The following is a 22411-nucleotide window of genomic DNA, read 5'->3' as shown; positions in this document are numbered from 1 at the left end:
AGGGGGAGGGGTCTCGGGGCAGAAGGACTATGGAGCCTGGGAGACAGTGGTAGAAACAGGCAGCCAGCGGGAGCACTCGGCAGGCAGCAGTTCATAGGGCACGTTCACTCGTGTGCCCAGTAGGTATTTATCGAGTACCCACGGCATGCCAGGCACTGCCCTAGACCCAGGAGGTGGACACAGTTAAGCACAGCTACTTCTATTCCACTTGGTCTTATATTCTGGTGCAGGTGTAAGTGACGAACAACAGACAACACATGACTGAAAAGTGCTCAAGGTAATTAAGCAGGAATGTTTTCCGCCATGAATACAGAATAAGTCTACTCACAGGATGCTAAAGCTAGTAGGGCCTCGACCAGTTCCTTCTCCTAAGAATGAGGATTCAGGTATGAAGGAGGGAAAGAATATATTCAGTGTCACGTACGAGGAGCCCTGGGCCAGCTCTGAGGCCTCCCAGTTCCTCTGCCCAGGTTCTCCCAACTATTAATTTACTGTGAAGCCCATGAGGCCTCCAAGGCCGGGGAGCCACTGAAGCCCTGTAGAAAATAACGAGATGAAAGAGCTCCTTCTGCCTCGGTGTGCCAGTGCGAGCACACAGAGACGTGGACTCTTAATTGGGCCTGGCAGCTGCCTGGACTGCCATGCAAATTGAAGAAACCCCTGAGCTGTGTGATAATAGTCCTAATTCCTAATGCTGCTTTTCACATTTTCTTTAGACATCATAATCAATGCAAGATAAACCACAGCAATAAATTGCAAAATGACTTAATTTCCAGAGAGCTCATCTGAGTTTCCCAGGATTGCAGGCTCGTGGGTTTAGAGGCAGGCGTTCTGAAACCACCATGTGGCGCCCTCGTCAGCCACGTAGTGGTTTTCCAAAACTTCCCTGGTGGACCTGTCTGTCCACTCCCCCTTCTTCCCCGACTAGCATGCCTTCTTGGAATAGCTGTGGCTTTTCCTCCTAGTTACGTTTGTTGATTTGTTTTCAAGGCTGGTATTGTTGGGGTTACTGTTACTTTCACTATAAAACTGACAGGTAGGTAGGTAACCCTGGGAAGGACTGGAAATGAGGAAACAGATGGGGAATTACCCAAGGGCTGTGCTCTGCCAAGCTGAGGTTAGTATTTTCATCTGTTCCTATGAATAATGATGCTCTCCACACAGCTACATATGCGATCTCACATACTGCTCTTGGTTTGTTTGTACTTTATGTAAGATACAGGTTTGTTTTTTCTTTGTTTGTTTGTTTTGTTGGTTGGTTTTTAGTTCTTTGAGACAGGGTTTCTCTTGTAGTCCTTGGCTGTCGTTGACTCGCTTTGTAGACCAGGCTGGCCTCAAACTCACAGCGATGCACCTGCTTCTGCCTTCCAAGTGCTGCAATTAAAGACGTGCGCCACCACGCTTGGCAAGTTAACAGTTTTGATGCTATTCCAAAGCTTTATAAGAATCTGATGGCCGAGCCTGGTGTTGTGACGTGAGCCTTTCATCCCAGCCCTCAGGAGACAGAGACAGACAGATCTCGGTGAGTTCACAGCCAGCCAGGTCTACATAGCAAATTCCAGACCAGCCAGAGCTACACAGTGAGACCATGTCTCATAAACAAACAAATAAGTAAAACCTTCACATTTGTTTTTGGCTGGAGATACGGCTCACCACTTAGGAGCATTTATTCTTGCAGAGAACCCAGGATCAATTCCCAGCACCTACGAGGTGCTTCACAGCCTCCATAACTCCAGGTCTAGGATATGTATGATACAAACAGACACGTAAGCAAAATGCTCACACACATAAAATAAAATAAAAAATTTAAAACCTAATGGTTGGAGCTAGGCAGTGGTGGCACACGCCTGCAATCCCAGCACTTAAGAGGCAGATGGAGGAGGATAGCTGTGAGTTTGAGGGCAGCCTGGTCTGTAGAGCAAGTTCCAGGACATCCAAGGCTACACAGAAAAGCTCTGTCTTGAAAAAACCAAAACTAAATACATAAATAAACAAGTAAATAATTTAATGGCTGCCTAATTTATCATTCACTCACTGGATGTATCACAATGGCTTCACCATTCTCTTAGTGGATTTTTATGTTTTAGTTTTAAGGGGATTTTTTTATGTCATTGCTGTAAAGTCCTCCTCTCTGGGGAGATTGCTGGTGCATGCATCTTCGTGCTTAAAGCCACAGAAGCGGGTCACTTCAGTGCTGGTCTCATTCATGTGCCATTGAAAGGGACTTGTTTCTGGCACTTCCGGTAAAGGCACTGCCTTAGTGAACGCTTCTGTCCTCTGCTGCTGGGATCCGGGTTTAGGAGGAAGCCTGGCCTGTAAGAAAGAATGGCTGCTGGGACGTTGGTGCCCTTGAAACCTTGCCAAGAAGACATGCTCCAACTCACGGGGGTCAGGAGCAGCTCTGGTTCCCCCCGCCCCCAGACACCCTATATAGACATGAAGTTGTGTGAACTCTGTCTTCCATGTTAGCCTAGCACTGTGGGAGAATTGGAGAAGTGAAGTTAGTGGGGAGAGAGTGGCTGACCTAAGCACAGTCCTGCCCCATCCTTTGTGGGGCTGTCAGGAGTCATCCTCAGTTAGTGTACGGTTAGGGTAGCAAAGACCAGGCTCCTCGGAGACAGGGGCATCTTCATATGGGGACAGACACACATGAAGAGACCTGAGGAGCTTCACTTTCCCTAAAGGGCTCCTGAGTCCTACCAATCCTTTGTGTGCTCACATGGGAAACATTTAAACACGTCCAAGTCACCAAGTCACGTCCAAGACAGTAATGTTAGGGCAGGTTCTTCTAATCTGCCTGAGTCAGGGGGAAAAAATAACTCATTTACATAATTATTTATGTGCATATAAAATATGCATACAGTTGGCAAGTCTGTTCTCAAAAAGCATGCCATGAAAGTTTATTTCTACTGGGCATGGTGACACACGCCTTTAATTCCAGCACCCAGGACTCAGAGACAGGTGGATCCCTGTGCGTTCGAGGCCAGCCTGGTCTACAAAATGAGTCTAGGACAGCCAAGGCTACAAAGAGAAGCCCATCTTGAAAAAAAAATTTTTTTTTCTTTTTTTGTCATTTTTTTCTCTGTTCCTTTTCTCTCAAATGTACTACAATGAACATTTACTTCTAGAATTCTTTTTTGAGACAGTGTCTTACTATATAACCCTCCTGACCTACAACTTAGACTCCCAGTGATCCATCTGCCTCCGCTTCCTGAGTGTTAGGATTAAAGGAGTGTTTTACCATGCATGGCCAGAACTTAGTCTTTAGGCGAGTGTAAGAGCCAATATTGCCAACAGCACTATCCAGGGTGCTTTACCATTATGGTCACATTTAATTTTCTAAACAGCTTATGGACTTAGTGCTGTTGTTACCTCCATTCTGCAGATGAGGGAACTGAGACAGAGAGGTTTGAGTTACTTGCCTTGGCCACACAGCTGATAAGGGCCCTTAACCATAAGGCTATGCTGCCTGAGGAGAGTTGGGGGCACACAGAAGCAGAGACACTGTGGCCCTGAATCAACAATAATAGGAATGGAGGCAGAGCACGGCCCTTGCTCTTTGGTACCACTGAGGGCTGTCAGGAAACAACTGTGTTCATGTCCCATAGCACAGGAGCTCCCCAGGGCTGGAAACAACTGTGCTCATGCCCCATAGCACAGGAGCTCCCCGGGGCAACCCAGCGCATTTGGTTCATCAAGACAGCGTTTCTCTGTGTCGCCCTGGCTATCCTGGAATCCGTTCTGTAGACCAGCTGGCCTTGAACTTAGAGATCTGCTTGCCTCTGCCTCCCAAGTGCTGGGACTGAAGGCATGCACCACTGCCACCTCTCCTTCCCCACCCTCCCTCCCCACCCCGGCTTCACACTGTTTGTTAAGAAGAGGCTCCGTTTAACCTCCAAATGCTAAGCAAGCAAAAACAGATCTAAGCAAAAGCAGCCATTTTAAACTTTCTAAAGCTTTGCACTAAATTTACATTTTCAGTATCAAATATATTTTATGCACTTATCCACTCCCAAAACCAAAACCCTCCACAACAGAATTAGAACCAGGAAGAAACGTCCAGTTTATCTATCCTCTTTCATAACTCATGCCCATTACTCGAATCCAGTCCCTCCTCATCCCCTTATATGCAAATGAGCTTCCAAAGGTGCCGCCAAGCTGTCCCTGCATGAGGAGAAATCCTGGAGAGAAGGCCAGGCTGGCAGCTGGGCAGGGAAGGTCCCGACAGGCAGGCTGCAGAAGGTAGAGGAAGCCATGTCTAGCTGGGAGTGGTCACCATGGGAACAGAACTCACCAGATATATCCAGCAAGGAGAGGGTGAGAAGGTGTGGCCGAAGGGCTTAGGTGGAGACTGAGCTCACAGCTGGCCGGCTAAGGAAATGCAGGTAGACAGCATCAAAAAGTTTTAGCAGAAGGGCTGGAGAAGTGGCTCAGTGGTTAAGAGCGCTGACTGCTCTTACAGAGGACCTGGGTTCAATTCCCACCACCCGCACAGCAGCTGGCAACAATATGGAACTCCAGATCCAGGAGACCAAGAATGAGGGGTGAGAGGCCAGCCAGAACTCACTGGTAACAGGAATAAAATGAGAAGATTCTAGACGTGAGGATTTGAGATTAGAAAAAAAGAAAGAGTGAAGAAAATAAACCGGGCCAAGGCCCTGTGCTAATAGTTGATCCCCCAACATTTCCCTACTTGGACTCCTGAATAGAGTTTAACTAAAAGCTTAGCATGCATAGCAGATAAATATATATATGTATATACATATGATATATATGCGTGTGTGTGTATGTGTGTGTGTGTGTGTGTGTGTGTGTGTGTGTATCAGATAATAGAGGGTCATGGGGCTTCTTGAGGCCTAAGGAGTCACTGGAGACTTTTGTGGAAAGCCACAGGGAAGGAGGGATGGACATCCTCCCTGAACACCCCTGAGGACAACAGAGAATGCCTCATCATTAGGAACATTGTAGCTGGAGAGAGTCGACCCAAGCATGCCACATAGTGGGGGGTAAGCAGGGGGCCATTTCAAGAAATCAGCAGCGTGGTGGGTAGAACAGGGTTGGCCCAGCAGAGCTGTCTTCCTCAAGATTGTCTGAGGGGAGAGAAGGAACTGATGACTGGGTTGTCCTTTTGTGGGTCGGAAGGGGAGGCTGAGACTCTATGTGATATCTGTGGAGAAGCCACATAGTGCAGAAGGGAGAGCCGGTAGCTGATGAGCGCAGAGCCATGAAAAGGAGGGGGGCGGTGGGCTCGGATTGGCAAGGGGTAAAGCTGTCTATGCTCAGGAGCTGACAAGCAAAGCTAGCTGGAAAAATACATCTGTGTGGAAGAGATAGAGAAGAGATTGCAATGGGGGCCTCAGTGTTCCCTGCCTGTGCTTAGACTGGCCCTACCAGCAGAGGGATTCCGTGAGCAAAAGACAGAGCTGGTGGGCAAGCAAGGAGGCGGGGTGGCTTGCAAAGCGGGTTCTCTACATCACAGCGGTTACTGAGTCCAGAGAAGGAAATAAGTTAAGGGCAAGCTGTGTGCAGCATCCGACACACCATAGGAAACAAAGCTGTCAGAGGAGAAAGAAAGTCAGAGAACTCAAAGGGGCCATCTCTGAAAAGAAAAACTGACGGTGACACCAAATGCAAGGGACATTCATTCTATAGGCCTAAAACAGAAAAGGAGAAAACAAATATACAAAGAAATACAGAATAAATACCAAACAATCTGCCAAGGACAGCGTTAAAATAGTCTTTAAGAGGTCATAGGGAAGAAAAGCATTAAGCAGGGATGCCACTTGCAGAGTTTTCTACAACATAAACAATAAAGCAGACTCACATTCCTGAGACCAGAGATTTAGTTAGCTTCTGGAGAGAGTGGGAACTTTCCAGATGTGGTATGGGGAAGGCCGGGGGGGGGGGGGGGGGGGGGGGGCGGTAGTTGGGGAGGGCCAGGAAGTGAGGCAGCAAGGAGAATGTGGAGCAGAGCAGAGAGGCACACTCCAATCCTAATAACACAGAAAGGAAGAAAAGAAAAGGAAAAAAAAAAAAACCTAGAAAACAAAAGCCAGGAACCTGAGCCTCCCTGGGCCTACAAGAGGGACAAGACACACAGGGCCAAGCCAGACGGAGATGGCAAAGGTGTATCTGGGCAGAGAGAGACAGGTGTGTCAGGGTAGAAATGGCTCAGCAGGTGAAGGTGCTTGCCACATAAGCCTGACAAGCTGACTTCGCTCCCCAGGTGGCAGGGGAGAACCAACTTTGCTGGGTTGCCCTCTGACCTCTGCACATATCGTGCACACACAAACGTGTCTGAGAAATATGACAGCGTCAGTGAGGGGGGGTTGGGTTTATTGGTTAAGGAGCTGTGTGCTCTGTGAGATTAACTTCCATTAGGTGTGAGTCATCACACTCAAGGAACCGTGATTCAAACCTGGAACCATGAATGAATCACACGTTCGTACGCACTCTGAGTGTGCCAAGATCTCTCGTCCTCTCTGCTCTTGACTGGATTCCTCCACAGTGTTGCTCAAATGTGACCGGGTTCCCCTCGACAGTCGGACACCTCCCCGGTGCTCTGGGAGGAGATTGGAAAGAATTGTTTGGGGGTCAGCTCTGCCCAATACGGCTTATGCATCTGTCCCAACCTCATCCCCTGGCCGACCCTCTGCGTTTCTAGTCTTGCAGCGGGGTGAGACCAGGTGTGGTAAATCTTTTTGATGGAGCCATGGAGGCGAGGTGTGCGTGGGCCTTCATCCTGTGTTTGAACCGTAAGGATTGCCTTGGCTGGGTCTATAGCTTGACTGCGGCTATCAGTTTAGGTGTGTGCTGAAGAAACTGCCCTTTGGACCTCTCACTAGCCTCCTGTGTGTGAAGACTGGGCGGCTTTTGGGACAGCACTGCCATCTAGTGTCACTTTTCTGCGCACTCTGGATCTTGGTTTTGGGAACTGATTTTTTTCCTTGTGGTGGTGGCTTGCTTGTTTTGCTGTGCTAGGGAGGGGTCCCAGGACTTCCTGAATGCTGGGCAAGCAACATCCCCCCCCCCCCCCCGCTTGATCTTAAACTGTAGACACACAGCCTGGCTGTTTCTCCCCCTTGCCCAGCCCTTGCAAATCCTAGCCCTCTCCCCTACCCTGTGGGGCTTGTAACATGCCCTAGGAAACAGTTGGCTTGTAAATTATCAGCTGTTTACGACCATAACTTCAGGCTCCTCTGCTCTGCCTCAACTGCCTGGAAAGAGGTTGTCAGTGAGAGAAGAAATCAGTATATTGGGCTGTCACCAGGGAATGAAAAAAAAAAAAAAAAAAACTAAAGTAGAATACCAGGCTGCAGCTGTGTGTCCATGGTACACAGTACAGTGCTCAAATACTTATTACAGAGAGCTCTAAAGTCTGGACAACAGGATAAGACTATAAATATAGATGACCTCAGGGATCAGGGGCGTAGGTCACTGCCTAACTACTGCCAAGCGTGGGCATATCCCCAAGCTAAGTGTGCCCAGTGTTATGAGGTCTTAAGGAGTCTGGGATTCACACCAGAGGCTTGGATTCAAATTCAGCATAGTGACTGTAAAAGCCCCTCCAGCCAGTGTCTCTCAGTGTTCTAGAGACCTGCTTTTCATAATCGAAACCGTGGGGGCGGGGGGTCCCTGTTAAAATTCACGTCCTTGGACTTTAGCCACAGACTTCTCAGTTATAATCTGTGGTTGGGGCTTGGTTGAGGGGGATACAGCCTAGGAGTCTGCATTTCATGAGCTCCTAAGGTAACTTTCATGCATAGCCTAAATAAGGACTGGGCATCTCAGGGCTTGCCCGTGCTGGCATGCTGGCTGGGGACAGCCCATGCGCGTACTTTCACACCCTGACATGAGCTGTTACTTCCCACAGTAACCTTCACTGACTGTTTCTGGGGAGATAGCTCCAAGAAAGTAGGGGAAGCGGCTGTGTGCCTCACTTGGTGAAGAAGATGACCCAGCGGCCATGATTTCTTCTCTTTCCCTGCACCTGTGCCCTGCAGATCCCCCTTCCTGCTCTGTGCTGGGGCCAATACCTTGCCTGCCTCTGGGATGTGCTCAGCACAGCCTCCCTGCTCTTTAGATAGGAGTGATGCCAACTGCCAGCCAGACTCATCAGTCTGGTGAGCATGTGTGTGTGTGTGTATGTGTGTGTGTGTGTGTGAGAGAGAGAGAGAGAGAGAGAGAGAGAGAGAGAGAGGAGAGGAGAGAAGAGATAGGAGAGAGAGAGAGAGAGAGAGAGAGAGAGAGAGAGAGAGACAGACAGACAGAGACAGAGAGAGAGAGACAGACACAGAGAGACAGAGACAGAGAGAGACAGAAAGAGAGCGCGCTAGAGCGCATCCATGTGTGGCCTGTGGAGGCCAGAGGTCAAGGTCAGCCATCTTTCTTTATTATTCTTCACCTTATTTTCTGAGACAGGGCCTCTTAACTGCACTTGGGCTTGCCAGTCAGCTAGCCAGGCTGGCCAGCAAGCCCCCAGGATCTTCTTGCCTCTGCCTCTTGGCTCTAGGATTACAAGAATGTATCACCATAGCTGGCTTCTTACATGGACCCTGGACATCCAAACTCAGGTCCCCATGCTTGTGAGCCAGGCCCTCAGCCCCAGCGTTCTGACATTCAAGCCCCATTAGTAGCTACAGTTTTGCTCCAGTCAGATGGTTAATCTCATACCCATATGATGATCCCTGCCCTCTCTACAGCAGAAGGGCTCCCCTAGAACGAATATGAACTGGCTGGGCATGCTGCTATAGATGCTGCTGCTGCTGCTGCTGCTGCTGCTGCTGCTGCTGCTGCTGCTGCTGCCTGGGTGGGCGTGCTGTTATGATGATGATGATGATGATGAGGATGATGATGGCGCCGCCACCCGCCGCCTGGGTGGGCATGCTGCTAAGATGCTGCTAAGATGCTGCTGCTGCTGCTGCTGCCTGGGTGGGCGTGCTGCTAAGGTGCTGCTACGCTTGTTGATATAGATGATGGTGATGCCTAGAAGGGCACGTTGGTATAGCTGCCACTGTAAACGGTCCAGGTCCCTTCATAGACTAAAGTTGAATTCCTCAAGGATGGTATAGGAATTCCTTCTGAATGGACATTTGGGATGAACCTTGGAGGACAAGAGGCTGGCAGGCTGGACCTCTGCTTTTCTCACTGGCTCTGTATGCAGCTGGCTTTCAAAGCTGGAGGCTCTGAGCTTCATTCTGTGAGCATGGTACAAACCCAAGGTATCCTCATGGATGTGAGGCCAGAGGGAAGGGAAGAAGGGAGAAAAACTCCTAGGTGAAGAGTGAGCCACCTCAGGGTGCAACTAGTAGCGCCTGTTCCTGCCCTCCAGGATCTCTCCCTGCTCTATTGTTGGGCACTCCGCCCCTGAAGTAGGGAAGTGTGGGTCACTTAAGCACAGAGTCCAGTACTGTTTGCTCCTAAATAAGGCATTGCTCCTCTTCTCTCTTCCCATCCCACTCCCGGGTCCCCAGGGGCCAGGCAAATGCCTGAGAGCAAAGCCCCATTCTTCCTTGTGTTATTATAGCCTGTTTTAGGCTTATGGCTCCAGGGAGGGGGTGAGGATGAGAAATGCTGTGTGACTGAGACAGAAGGGAGGTCACTTCTTGTATTGTTCCCAAATGTCACCTAGACCCCAGTGAGAGTGGGTGAGAAACAAATAACACCACACTTGAGTCGGAGGGGTATCCATGGGGCCGGTTTGGGGTACGGAGTAGAGCCCTTGGAAGGAAGAACGGGGCACACAGGGAAGGGTTTGAAGGCACAGCTGGCAGGAGGCTTGGCAAAGAAGTAATAGAAGGAACTCTAAGGAGGCCAGGAGTTCGAATGAAAGCCCTGCCTCTGGACCGGCTCCAGAGTGGCTACGGCTGAACCGTTTGAGTGCCCAATGCCACTGTGCTAATTACCTTTTTTTTTTTTTTTTCCTTTTCTTTTTCCTTCCTATTTGTTCCCAACATGCCCCCACCTTCTGCCTTCTCCCACCCTCTCCCATCTTTCCTCCTTTTCTCTCCTCCCCTCCGCTCTCACCTCCTCTTTGTCTTACTCCCTCTTGCCCATCTCCTTACCCTCACATTTTACCCCTCTACCCCCGTCACCAAAGCTCTCAGGTGGATGTGAGCTGACCGTGGTCCTCCAGGACTTCAGCGCCGGCCACAGCAGTGAGCTGAGCATCCAGGTGGGGCAGACCGTGGAGCTGCTGGAGCGACCTAGTGAGAGGCCCGGCTGGTGTCTGGTCCGCACCACAGAACGGAGCCCCCCACAGGAAGGCCTGGTCCCCAGCAGCGCCCTGTGCATCTCACACTCGCGCAGCAGCATGGAAATGGATTGCTTCTTCCCCCTGGTGAAAGGTAGGGAGAGTTGAGGGGAGGGTGGCCAGCGTGGGCTGAGCACCGTGGAGCTGGCCTGGGTGTCCACTTTGGGTTGAGCTGGGTTTCTCTGAGATCTGGAAGCGGAGAGAGCGTGTGCTGAGAGCACGAGGAGAGGGCTGCTTGTATCCTCCGTGTGCCTCAGATAAGTCGTCCAGCCTTCCTGAGTCCGTCGCATCCTAAAAGCAATGGCTGAACTGCTGGCCTCCAACCTCTCTCCCAGCTTTCCCTATGCACCATTCTACATCTGGAGACTTCATCATGACTGGAGGGCTGAGCAACCTAGCAACCAGCCACAGTGGAGTAGGGCTTGGTATCCCCTCAGCCCAATCTGGGTTCGAGGCCACCCTGTCACTTTTTTTCCTTTGATGTACTCAATGCATTATTAGTCTGTTCTGTAGAGTAACAGAACTTATAAAATACGTATATATTATATTATTTATGTATAATAAGTCCCATATATGGGGGTTTTTTAGAGCGACTTGCAGGCTGTGGTCCAGCTATCCAGCAATGGCTGGCTATGAATCCAGTTGTTGCTCAGTCCACGAGGCTGGAGGTCTCAGCTGGTCTTCAGTATATGCTGGAATCCTGAAGAAGTGGGCTCTAGTGCCAGAGAAGGGATGAGCTCGCTAGCAAGGTGAGAGCAGGCAGCAAAGAGTGCAGCTTCCTTCTTCCGTGTCCTTATATTAGCCCCCAGCAGAAGCTGTGCCCCTGCTGCACCTGGGCTTTCCCATCTCAAAAGATCTGGGTTAAAAGCGTGTCTCCCTACCTCAAAGATCCAGGTTAGAAATGGATCTTCCTCCTTCTAACTAAGCAAAGAATCCCGTGCAGGTGTGCCCTCCATTTGGGTGTTTTAGCAGCCATCACACACCGTTATCCAGGCCTCGGTCTGTCCTCTGTGTGCTGTGTGTCCTCTCCACGCACCTTTTATTTATTGATGCCAGGGAGACCAATTGCAGTGACTCTCCAAGAGCTTCTGTGTGCCCTGAAAACACGTTAGCAGTACAGATGCTGCCCATCTACCTGCTCAGGAGGTGACCACACCTGTTTGCTTTCTCCAGGTGGTGGAGTCCTACAACACTGGCTTCCAAAGTCACCGCACCCTTGAATTTATGCACTTTACAGTGAGGAGCCTGAGGCCAAGAGACTGGCAGAATACCAAGTCTTAGCCTGCAGCTGGGTTTCTTAGTTGGTCAGATATTAACACAGGGCCATCTGTGCGTGAGACCCAGGGCAGGCAGGCTCCCTGATAACTTTAAATGCTTAGAAGCATACAACCATGAAATTCTGCTTCTGGCCACTAGATGGCGATGGTGGACTGGCATATTTGTACTGCCCAGCTCCATCCAGCCTGGGGCGTTGAGGGGAGGGGCGTTTCCATCAGCAATGCAAACTAAAACCTTGAGTCCTCCTACATGCACAACTGCACCCCTCACCCTTAGTTTAGCCACCACCTGCTTCCTCTTCTCTTTCTTCTGAGGTCCTTGGAGAGACTACCAGGAAGCTGTGTACGGTTTGTAACTGCAGCTTCCCAGTCCTTTAAAGAAACCAACACCTGTACCCCTCTGAAATCACTGCGGTAAAGAGAGACTAGAATCAGGAACTTAGTGAATATGCCTCTGTTTCGAGTTAGGTGAGGAAAAGCGGGGCCCATGGAGGGTAAATTGTTATGAGAGTAAAATGAGACAATAGGTTAAAATTCTGTCTCTGTCTCTGTCTGTCTGTCTGTTGTCTGTTGTCTGTCTGTCTGTCTGTCACTCTCTCTCTCTCTCTCTCAGTCTCTCTTTCCCTTCCCTCACCCCCCTCTGTCTGTCTGTCTGTCTCTCCCCTACCCCCCCCCCCACGCTTCTCTCTCTCTCTCTCTCTGCAGGTCCTGGCACTTAGCACACCTTTATTGTAAGCTGTTGCTTTTGTTTCCTTAGTCACACATTGTCTAGCAGGTGCCTACAAACTCCCTCAAGTCCTGCCAAAGACCACAGAGTGCAGACAGAATAAGGAGAGAAAGACTGGGGAAGCCAGCTTTTTCTAGATCCCGGATATGGGTTGTTTTCACTGAGGAGGGCCTGCAGGCTCCAGCCTGTGGCTGGGTGATCTATGCATGCTCTCCTAGCTGGGCCCACTACATGTACAAATAAAGAGCCGCCAAAATGGTGAAGACAGAGAATCAGAGTAACAGCAGTTAGAGGCAGAGGCATTGGGGTAAAACCCTGTGGGACAGACTAGGGGGGGCGGCTAGAACAATGGGGGCCACGAGACATCACTCACTGGGAGCTGGGGACCAGGATGGAAAAGAAAGAGAAGAAAGGAGGGCGGCAAGCAGTTGCAGAACTTTCTGGGTAACCGTACCAACCAGAATGACTTCCAAAAATGACCACATGTCACCCATTTCGGCGGCCCTTTACTTGCAGGTTGGCCTCTCTTTTCAAGCATAGTCTGGCTAGTTGGGCCTATGAGGCCACTGTCATTCCCAGCTGAGCTAGAAACCAGGGATGCCCGGCCAAGCGTGACAGCTTACACCTATAGCCCAGTTCCTAGGAGGTTGAGATGGGAAGCTTGCCACAGGTTCAGGGCTTGCCTGGGCAGCAGCACGAGACAGTGAGGGGTGGGCGGAATGAAAACGGGCATGAGCATGGTCGTTCGTGCCCAGCTCCCAGCAGGCAGGGTCTGAGACACCGTAGAACACCTTTGTGTCCTCACTGAAAAACCATGTTTGGAAGCAGCAGAGACCCAGTGAGCTGCTCCTGCTTGCATCCCAGCTGGCCACCCTACTGAACATCTGGCTGCCTACTAGCAACCTGGCCTTTTCGTCTACCAGCTGTGGCTTTTATCTAGTGAGCACTCCACATTAGAATTACCCAGAGTACATTCCTCAGGCACTGTGGCATAGGAGAGGACAGCCTCATATGGGAGCATGGAGGCCAGAGTTGATTGCTACTTCAGCTCCTGTGGAGAAGGAACTAGCCTGGCTGACCTTTGTAGCTTGGCACAAGCTGATGCCTCCCAGGCTTTGTGAGGTCAAGACTATGCTGTACGGATAACTGGGCCAGAAACAGGGACACAAGGACTACACAACATCAAGGAGGGACTCAGGGAGCCACTAGAAAAGGTCTTCACCCAGTGTGTACATTGAAGAAAGGTGCAAGCCTCCCAAAGTGGCAGTACCCAGAACACACCCCAAACAGCTGGAGACAGAATCCCCATATAAGGCGTGAGAAGTGACTCTAAGGTTCAGTCTAGGTTGAGAACCACTGCGTTATCCCGGTCTTCCATCTCCCAAAGAGATGCTGGGTCACAGGAAGACATCGTACCTCTCACAAGCCACAAGGAGCTCAGGAAAAGACCACGATGTCATCCCCGCCCCCACCCCGACCCCCATCCTTTGCACACTTGGTGGCTTCTGATAGCTCTAGGGTTCTTCTGCCCCTCCTTTCCTGAGCTGGGGCAGGAGAGGGCTGTTCCGATACGGATACATGCACGAAGCTGACTCATGGGGACTTTGTAGCAGAACTGGGGCGGGCCTGTCATTCGCATTCCTTTCCTCGCCCTGGTCTCTCTGGAGTTGGGCCTTCTGAGATCTGATCTTCTCTGCATAGCTCCCTCACTTCCTCAGCAGATTGTTGTGGGCAACACTCCACAAAAGACAAAGACTGTATAGTAATCCCCAACTCCTGAAATCTGAAGGTGTTCTGTTTTGTTTTGCTAATAACACACCCTACCCTAGACTGAAATTCAGGCATGTGCCTCAATATTTAAAGTTTCTTGCTGATTCTGATGTTCTGTGGGCTGTGGACTTAGCACACCCACACCTGAGGCCCGGGATAATGAAAAATGTGTTGGAATGAAATCGTGCATTCCTTCGGGGAATAGCAAGACGCAGAACTCAGCAAGGAAGGGCAAAGCAGTTGGACTAACGTATGGGCAGAGGGCTTGGATAGACCCTTCGCCAGAGAAGATCTGCAGGGGCCAATGAGCACTGAAGAGATCAAGAGCTCTGCTCACCAGGGAAACGCAAACCAATGCTTCAGTGAGACACCACTCTAGATCTATTAGAATAGTGCTTAGTTAATGTGGACGCACCTCAGAAAGTAGCAAGTACCTGTAAGGATGTAGAGAAGATAGAACGCTGCTGGATGACTGGTTGGGATGTGAAATGTCACCACAGCTGTGGAAAACACTGTAGGTAGTTATATACATGTGTACATATATGTATATGTGTATGTATGTATGTAATACGATCCAGTAGTCCCACTTCTGGGCATGTTTCAAAATAAATTGAAAACGGGAACACAGACATACCTAACACACCCATGTTCATGACAGGTACAGGTGCCCATGGACAAATGAATGCACAAAGTATGTCATACATACGCTGAAATATTATTCAGCCTAAAAAGGAAGTGAAATCTCACACCAGATTACATCATGGGCAGACCTTGAGGACATTATGCTAAATGAAATAACCCAGTCACTGAGACAAATACTCTGTTATTTCACTTATAAGGCATACTTTGAATAGTCAACTTTACATAGGCAAAGGCAGAACGGTGATTTCCAGGGACCAGGGGAAGGAGGTAATAGGCAATTCATTGTTCAGTGGGTGCACTTTCGGTTTCACAGTTCGGGAGACTTCTGGCGCCGTCCTGGTTATACAACATACTAAATGTACTCTTTTTCGTAAAGTTAAACACCTTTTAAAGTGAATGTGCCTAATGCCACAGGGGTGTATGCTTAAAAATAACGAAGGTTGTTTAAAGTTAGCCCTGGATCTTGTGCCCAGGCTGCCAAACCCAACCTAGGTCTCTCTCTACTCTGATAGCTAGGATGTGGGTTGGTTTTTTTTTTTTTTTTTTTTGGTTGGTGGGTTGGTTGGTTGGTTTGAGTTGGGTTTGTTGTTGTTCTTGTTGTTGTTTGGGTTTGTTTGGGTTTTTCTTTTTTTCAATCCCTGGGTGCCAGTAAATTGTATTTTGCTCATTTAATAGATTAAAAAAAAAATCTCCCAAGGCTGAAGGCATCTGAATCCATACTTTAGTTTGTCTTCCATCTGAGGCTCCCTGAGCCAACCAGTCTGCTTGGGTGGGGATTAGAAAGTGTGTTTGTTGAAGGGATACTTCTCAGGGATGGGAGATGGCTCAGTGGGTAAGAGCGCTTGCATGAGAGTCTGAGTCTGAATCTCCACTATCCACACACAAAGTTGGGTGTGGCCACACATGCCTGTAACCCACACCTACCATTGGCATTCTGCCATGCCTAAAACCATAAGAAACTAAAAATGACATTAAGGATGAAAAGTCTCAAAACAGTTTCTTTAGGGCATAGAACAAGTGCCTACAAGCTTCAGCTGGCCATTCTCCAGCCCCTCCTTATTTGTGAAAGCTATATGTAAATTCAGAGTCCCCACCTGAATGAGGAAGATGAACTGCCCGTACAGTGTCTTTGCCAATATAGTACACCTGTAATGAAAGCCAGTAAAGTGTTTTGGCTTTAATCATGGTCTGTTGGGGAAGATGGCTCACACTGTGATAGCAGTCCTTGGGAGGTAGCCCTGGGCAGTCTTGGCTGCACAGCAAATTCAAGCCAGCATGGGCTACTTAATATTCTTGGCACCTGAAACAAATGCACTGAATAAGAAATATTGTAAACTGGGCTCAGTGGCATACACCTGCAATCCCAACACTCTAGGAGGCAGAAGTAGGCAGATCTCTGTGAGTTCAAGGCCAGTCTGGTTTACAAAGCAAGTCCAGGATGTCAAGGCTACACAGAGAAACCCTGTCTCGAAAACCAAAACAAAAAAAAGAAAGAAAGAAATATTGTAATTGAATTGAGTGCGGTAGGTATGCCTTTAATCCCAGCACTGGGAGGCAGAGGTAGGCGGGTCTCTGTGAGTTCAGGGCCACCCTGGTCTACAGAGTGAGTTCTAGGACAGCCAGGACTATACAGAGAAACCCTGTCTCAAAACAACAACAAAGTTAGAATTGTAATTTTCCCTTTTTTAATATAACTTTTTATTATAATTTATTCAGATTACCTCCGGATTGTTATCTTCTCACTTGTATCTTCCCATTTCCCCCTCCCTCCCTCTTTCACTCTGTTCCCCTCCCCTAGACCTCTGACAGAGGGGGACCTCCTCCCCCACCATATGACCACAGCCTATCAGGTCTCATTCAGATAACCTGCTTCTCCTTCCTCTGTGTGCCGCCCCACCAAGGGGAAGTGATCAAATTGGGGGCACCAGAGCTCATGTCAGAGGCAGTCCCCGCTCTCCCCCCAACTGTGGAGAACGAATTGTCCATTGGCTAGATCTGAACGGGGGGGAGGGGCGCGTGTCTACGTTTACTGCATGCAGTGCCCTTGGTTGATATAGGAATTTTCCCTTTTTATAATAGAATGAACGCTGAAAGTGGTCCTTGATTACATTTAATTTCTCTTGGGAATTTTGGACTCCTTGGGCTTCTGGAATCCTAGAATTGCAGAGGATGATGGATTTGTCCCCCTTCTGATACAGGTGACCCCTTCGTCAGTGTCCCTGACAGGAGTTGAGCCAAGCATGACAGAAAAATCCCCCAGAGACTGGGGCATACAATCCCAGAAGTCTGTTGGGCTTGAGTGCAGTCCCAACACTAGCACTCAAATGTAGAGACTTGCTTCCTGCCCTGGCCTCCTAAGTTCCCCTTTCTATCCCCACCTCAACCTTCCTCACAGTCTCCTACCTCCTTCTGATCTTCTGGGATGAAGTACTGTGCTTTACATAGAAAATGCTGGGGCCTGCAGAGGTGATGGCTCTCCAGCGAAGAGTGCTTATTGCTCTCACAGAGGATCCAGGTTCCTAACGGTCACACGGTGGCTCACAAGCACCTGTAACTTCACTCCCAGGGGGCCTTCACCCTCTGCCGAATTCCACAGGCACACCCACGGTGCACACATTCACACGCAGGCAAAACACCGGCATGCATAAAATAAATACGTCTAAGATGTTGAATACTACTCTCATCAGGTGTAAGAACCTAACAGTTTCCTCCCCAAATCTTCTAGTGAATGCTTAAAATAAAACATGTTAAACCCAGCACTCCTAACTTCTTTAAAGCAGCTGTTTGCTATTCATTTGTGGATTGATGATTCTGTTTGATGGGACCTGCCATGGGATCTCTGTGGTCCAGCCTTCACCTGGACATGGGCTGGACTCTAGCTCACTAACCTCTGGCCTGGTGTTCACTAGAAAGAGGACTTCGAGGCCAGGACCTTCCACCCTGAGTGTCTGCGGCTTCTCAGATCTCAGCACCTACTCCCAACAGTCAGTCTTTCTTACTGCTGTTTGGGCTCAAGTGGTGATTTGTATTACTTTTCTTCAGTCTATCTGAATTGCTTCTAGGAGTTCTAAATGTTTGTTTATTTGTTTGTTTGTTTTCTCCAAACTAGATTAGCACCTGTGGTGATCTGAATCGGTCGTTCATTAACTGTGCCAAACACAGAACACATATCTTCCCTTAGAGGTATATTTTATCAGGTCAGATCACACAAACTTTCTACTTTTATAGTAAAAAATGATAGATGATCAGCATGCTTTGTATGTTTCTGGGTTTTGTGACTATATTTGGAGACAGGATCTCACTAGCCAAGGCTAGCCTCAAATTTACCCTGTTGTAGAGACCGGCTTTGAACTCCTTATTCTCCTGCTCTGCCTCCCAAGTCCTGGCTTTATGGGCATACATGCCATTTGTAGCACATGCTAAGGGGTCAGTGGACTTCAGAAGGACAGGAAGTACAATGAGAAGGCATTTCTTTTGAGTGGAAAGTCACTTGTCTTCTCAGGCCGGTTTGCGTCTAGGAAGCTGATGATGGTGGCTCCTGGGGTCCCTGGGTGACTTGGGGGAACCAGGGTTTTCGGATGTCTTAGAGGAAGCCGTATGAAGCAGCAGTTCCTTCTCAGCTGTGAGACTGGTGACCGGAGGCTTCTCCATGGCGTGTGTAATAGGCAATAAGAAGAGATGATGAGATGTGTAGGATAGCTGAGAATCTTGGTAAGTGATAAACGTTGGGTCCTGCCTCCACCACTGACTCGCTGGTGACCTTGAGCAATACTTCACGTATAAGTGGATTGGCAGCATTCACGTCTCCTGCTAGAGTTCCCAGCATGCACGGCACACTAGAAGCGGACTGGTAAAACCGATTTCCCTTCCGCCTTGGTGGCCCTTCAGACCTCTATCAGGCCAAGCCACGTTCCAACCTGAACCCCCTTCAGGGATGTCTGAGGATAAGATCACAGTGGTAGTAGCCATGAGTGAGGTGTATGACACGGAACACCCAGCTAAGCAGGCCCAGGGTATCCTTCTGAAATGCCCTTGCTTCGTGAGCTCCCGTATGTTCTGCCCCTGTCAGAACATTTCTCTCCTCCCTCAGCCTGTCTACCCTCTGCCCAATGACAATCCCATCAGCACCTGCTTCCCCTAATGTAAACCCATGATACCTGCATGATGTTAACGACATCACCTCATTGTCCAGAGAGGAAACAGCAGGGAGGTGTGCATATGATGTGTGTGGCCTCCTGAGACAGCCGGTGAGCTCAGTATGGCAGTGAGCAGCAGGGATTTGGTTCCCAAGAAGAAAGACTACCTTCTGAGGGTGACAGGGAAGGGGTAGCCAACCATGTTCCCCAGAGAGGAAACAGTACAGCCGCCCCTTGCTCTGATCTACCTAAAGGACTGTCGCCTAACAGAATGGAGGAACCCAGGGACACTATACATCGAATGTGGCTTACAAGAGTCTGTTCTCTCTGCTCAGGGAAGGCGAGGACACCTCAGGCCTCTGGGCCTTTGTCGTAGCAGCTTGGAGAGGTCTAGGCAGCGAGGACTCTGATGCCCCCTGGTAGGATGGAGTAGTTAAGACCCTTCTCAGTGCCTGCCTTTGTCATCTGTCCCTTAAGAACAGCTCCTTATGAGCCTCAGCCTACCCTGAAGATGTGCATAAGGATCCTCTATGTTGTGAGCTGTGGTCGTTTGCTTTATTTTACTAATAATTTTAATTTTAATTAAATTATAATTACATTACTTACCCTTTCTCCCTCCAACTCCTCCCATGTCCCCTCCCTCTAACCCCCTCTCTAGCCCCTCCCCTTACTCCCTCTCAAATTTGTGGCCTCTCTTTCTTCTGTATCATTGTTAAATACATATATACCACAAATGTATAAATACAACAAAGGCTGGCCGCTTGGTGCTGTGGAAGGCTGACTGCTCTTCTTTCAGCAGTCCTTAGATACCAGTAGTTCTTTGTTCACAGGTGGGACTCCTTGAGATTTCCCCTTTCTGCATGTCTGCTGGTGTTTTTATTGTTCAGTCTTGTTTAGGCAGCCATATTGCTGTGGTGTCATGGGCGTGGCTTCCCTGCCATTTCTAGGAGACACCGTCTCACATAAGACTTCCAGGCCTCTGACTCTTCACTCTTCCAGGATGTTCCCTGAACCTCAGGTGCAGGAGTTGTGCGTTAGATGGAGAGGCAGGGGCAAGCACTCCACCCTTCCTTAGCTGCTCTTTGCGTTTGACCAGCTGTGGCCTTTCCGTGATGATTTCTCTCTGCAACAAAGAGAAGTGTCTTTGATGAGGGCTGAAAACTACACTCACATCTGAAGATTTGGAGCTAGGAAGCAATTGTGGCCATTTTAAATACCAGCCCTCTGCCCTCCACATTGTCTCTAAACAGCCTGCTTGTGCCATTGCAGTGGGAATGGGCTGTCTGGTTTTCTCAACCTTGTCCTCAGCCACGTCAAGAAACTTGTTTCTGATACTGTGTACACTCACCTTAGTCTCCAAGTGGCCCTGTAGGCCACAGGAAAGCTGAGTGCTGGCCTCATACGTGAGGTGACAGTTCACAGAGACAGGACTGAAGAACCTTCTTGGCTCTAAGTATTCCTCCCGTCTCACTTTGAATAAAACAAAGCCCTTTTCATCTCTAGAGACTTCCCAGGAGCCTATGTGTTAGGTTCCTGATGCTGCTGGCTCAGGTCATGAACTCCGTTGCTTCAGACAGCACGACCTTATTGTCCTGTTGTTCTGTAGCTTAGAATCCAGCATGAGCCACCCTGGCTAAAGTTGGCATGTGAGGAGAGCCGCCTCCTCAGAAGCGCCACGGAAAGAAGCTGTCTCTGCAGTTCTAGCTTCTCTAGCCACCGGAATTCCTTGGCTTGTGTTCCCTTCCTACTCCTCCAAAGCCCAGTGTCACATGCCTCTGATCTTTCGTCCTAGTCACATTTTCATGAACCTGGCAAAAGGTTTTCTGCCTTTAAGGATGCCAGCGTCTACCCTGGGATGACTCCCCAGAGAACCCAGGACAGCTTCCCTATGTCAAAATCCTTAGCTGAGCCACCTTGTGGGGTGGCATATGAACAGGTTCTGGGTATTAGGGTGCCACTTGGCGGAGCTGTTATTCTGCCTGCCTCATCCTGCCACTCCCTGACCAGCCTGAGGGAGTCCTCACTAGAAGCCAATCGCACTCAACCTCAGGGCTCCAGCATTTGTTCTCCCTCCCCAGGTCCCCGTATACCGATGGCCTGCGTCTCCCTACCTCCACATCTGCATGTGCTTGACCTGGCTGGATGTTTCCCTCCTCCTATCCTCCCCTGCTCGCCGTGCACCTCATCCCCCGCTTAGTTTCCTCCTCTTTCTTTTTCTGCACCAGACACAGCCATCAATCAGTGTTTATCATCTTTCCCCTCTCTGCCCCTCCCCGTAAGCTCCTCCCACTGATTCGGGGATTTTATCTGGTTTGATCATTGTTCCATCCCCCAACATCTGGCACCGTAACTGGCGTTTAATTTGTAGTAAATATTTACAGGAAGGAAGGGGATCCATGTGCTGGGGACCGTTGTGGGGTGACTATGGAAAGGGCCGGGTTCAGCATGTGAGGTAACTGGCTAGGACATGAGGCCTCATGCGGGGCAATTTCTGGGGACATGGATCTAAGCGCCCCTCATTTACTTAGAATGAAATATGAGGTGAGGTCCTCAGATCCAACTGTGAAAGGAAATCTTGAATAAACTGCTCAAGGTGCAGTGCTACAAAACTGACTTTCCACCTGACACATCAGAGCAGCACCGTTGGACCCTGGGGAGCTGTGGGCTGCTTCTTCTGCCCATGGGAGAGAACCGGGCTCTGACAGTGGGAATTAAATGCCCACCCTTGCAGTGGACACTTAGCAAGCATATGCCTACCTAAACTGGAACTCAGTCAACGCCACAAACTTGCACCTCTGTCTGCTCTCCTTTGGGAACGCTTTGACCTACTTACAAATGAGCATTTTTGGAAATGGATAGAACCTGGAGTGGTTGTTTTTAGCAACTCTAGCTGCAGCCACCTTTCACTTTGATAAATAGCTCCCTCCCCTCCTCTGGGCTTAGCTCAGAGGCTGCTCAGTGTGAATCTCCAGGAATCCGTCCTTGCTACCAACAGCTCTACCTCCATCCCCACACAAGAACATGAACACTGGTCATTCTGGAGAGACATCAGGCCCTCTGTGCTAGCCCGCATTCTTCACCGGTTTGCCTGGGCCACGCCAGAGGAGGATCTGAGGTCCTCTACTGCAGAAAAGAGAGTGCTGGACAGGGCCAAGTAGTGCTTCACTCCTTTCCAGATAAGTGAGAAAGCCAGAAAGAAATGGGGAGATGCCAGGCAGGCAGGAGCAGAAAAACACATTTACAGAGCACTTGCTGGAGTCCTGTGGGATGGGCTCACTAGTGTCGCATCTTTGGAGGCCTAGAGCCAGCACAAGACAGATAATGCTACCCACAAGGTTAGCAATGGCTAAACCATGCCAAACAAAGATGACTAGCAGGGATTCCTGTGTGTAATGCTGGTCACCATACTTCCTCCAAGGTTATTACCATTAAAATACCGTATTTTTCGGACCATAAGACACACTTTTCCCCAAAAAAGGGGGGTGGGGTGGGATTTGGGTGCAGCTTATGGTCTGATTGGTGTTTTTACTGTTTTACTGCTCTAAAGCCTGCGTGTGTCATATGGTCAGGTGCGTCTTATAGGCCAAAAAATACGATAAGGAGTCAT

General features: G+C 49.3%; 1 protein-coding gene across 3 annotated transcripts in view; it reads left to right on the top strand.

Annotated features, from left to right (window-relative positions):
* Kalrn (kalirin RhoGEF kinase) overlaps positions 1–22411 on the top strand; it is a 609660-nt gene that overhangs the window by 465835 nt on the left and 121414 nt on the right. For all 3 annotated transcript variants that reach the window (XM_051149844.1, XM_051149845.1, XM_051149843.1), the window contains exon 34: positions 10100–10346. In XM_051149844.1, coding sequence (XP_051005801.1) covers positions 10100–10346 — 247 coding nt within the window. The remainder of the gene's footprint in view (positions 1–10099; positions 10347–22411) is intronic.

Source organism: Acomys russatus, chromosome 8, assembly GCF_903995435.1.
Source record: "Acomys russatus chromosome 8, mAcoRus1.1, whole genome shotgun sequence".
NCBI classification, from domain to species: Eukaryota; Metazoa; Chordata; class Mammalia; order Rodentia; family Muridae; genus Acomys; species Acomys russatus.
Note: the sequence above shows the minus strand (reverse complement) of the source record. Positions and strands in the feature narration are given on the sequence as shown.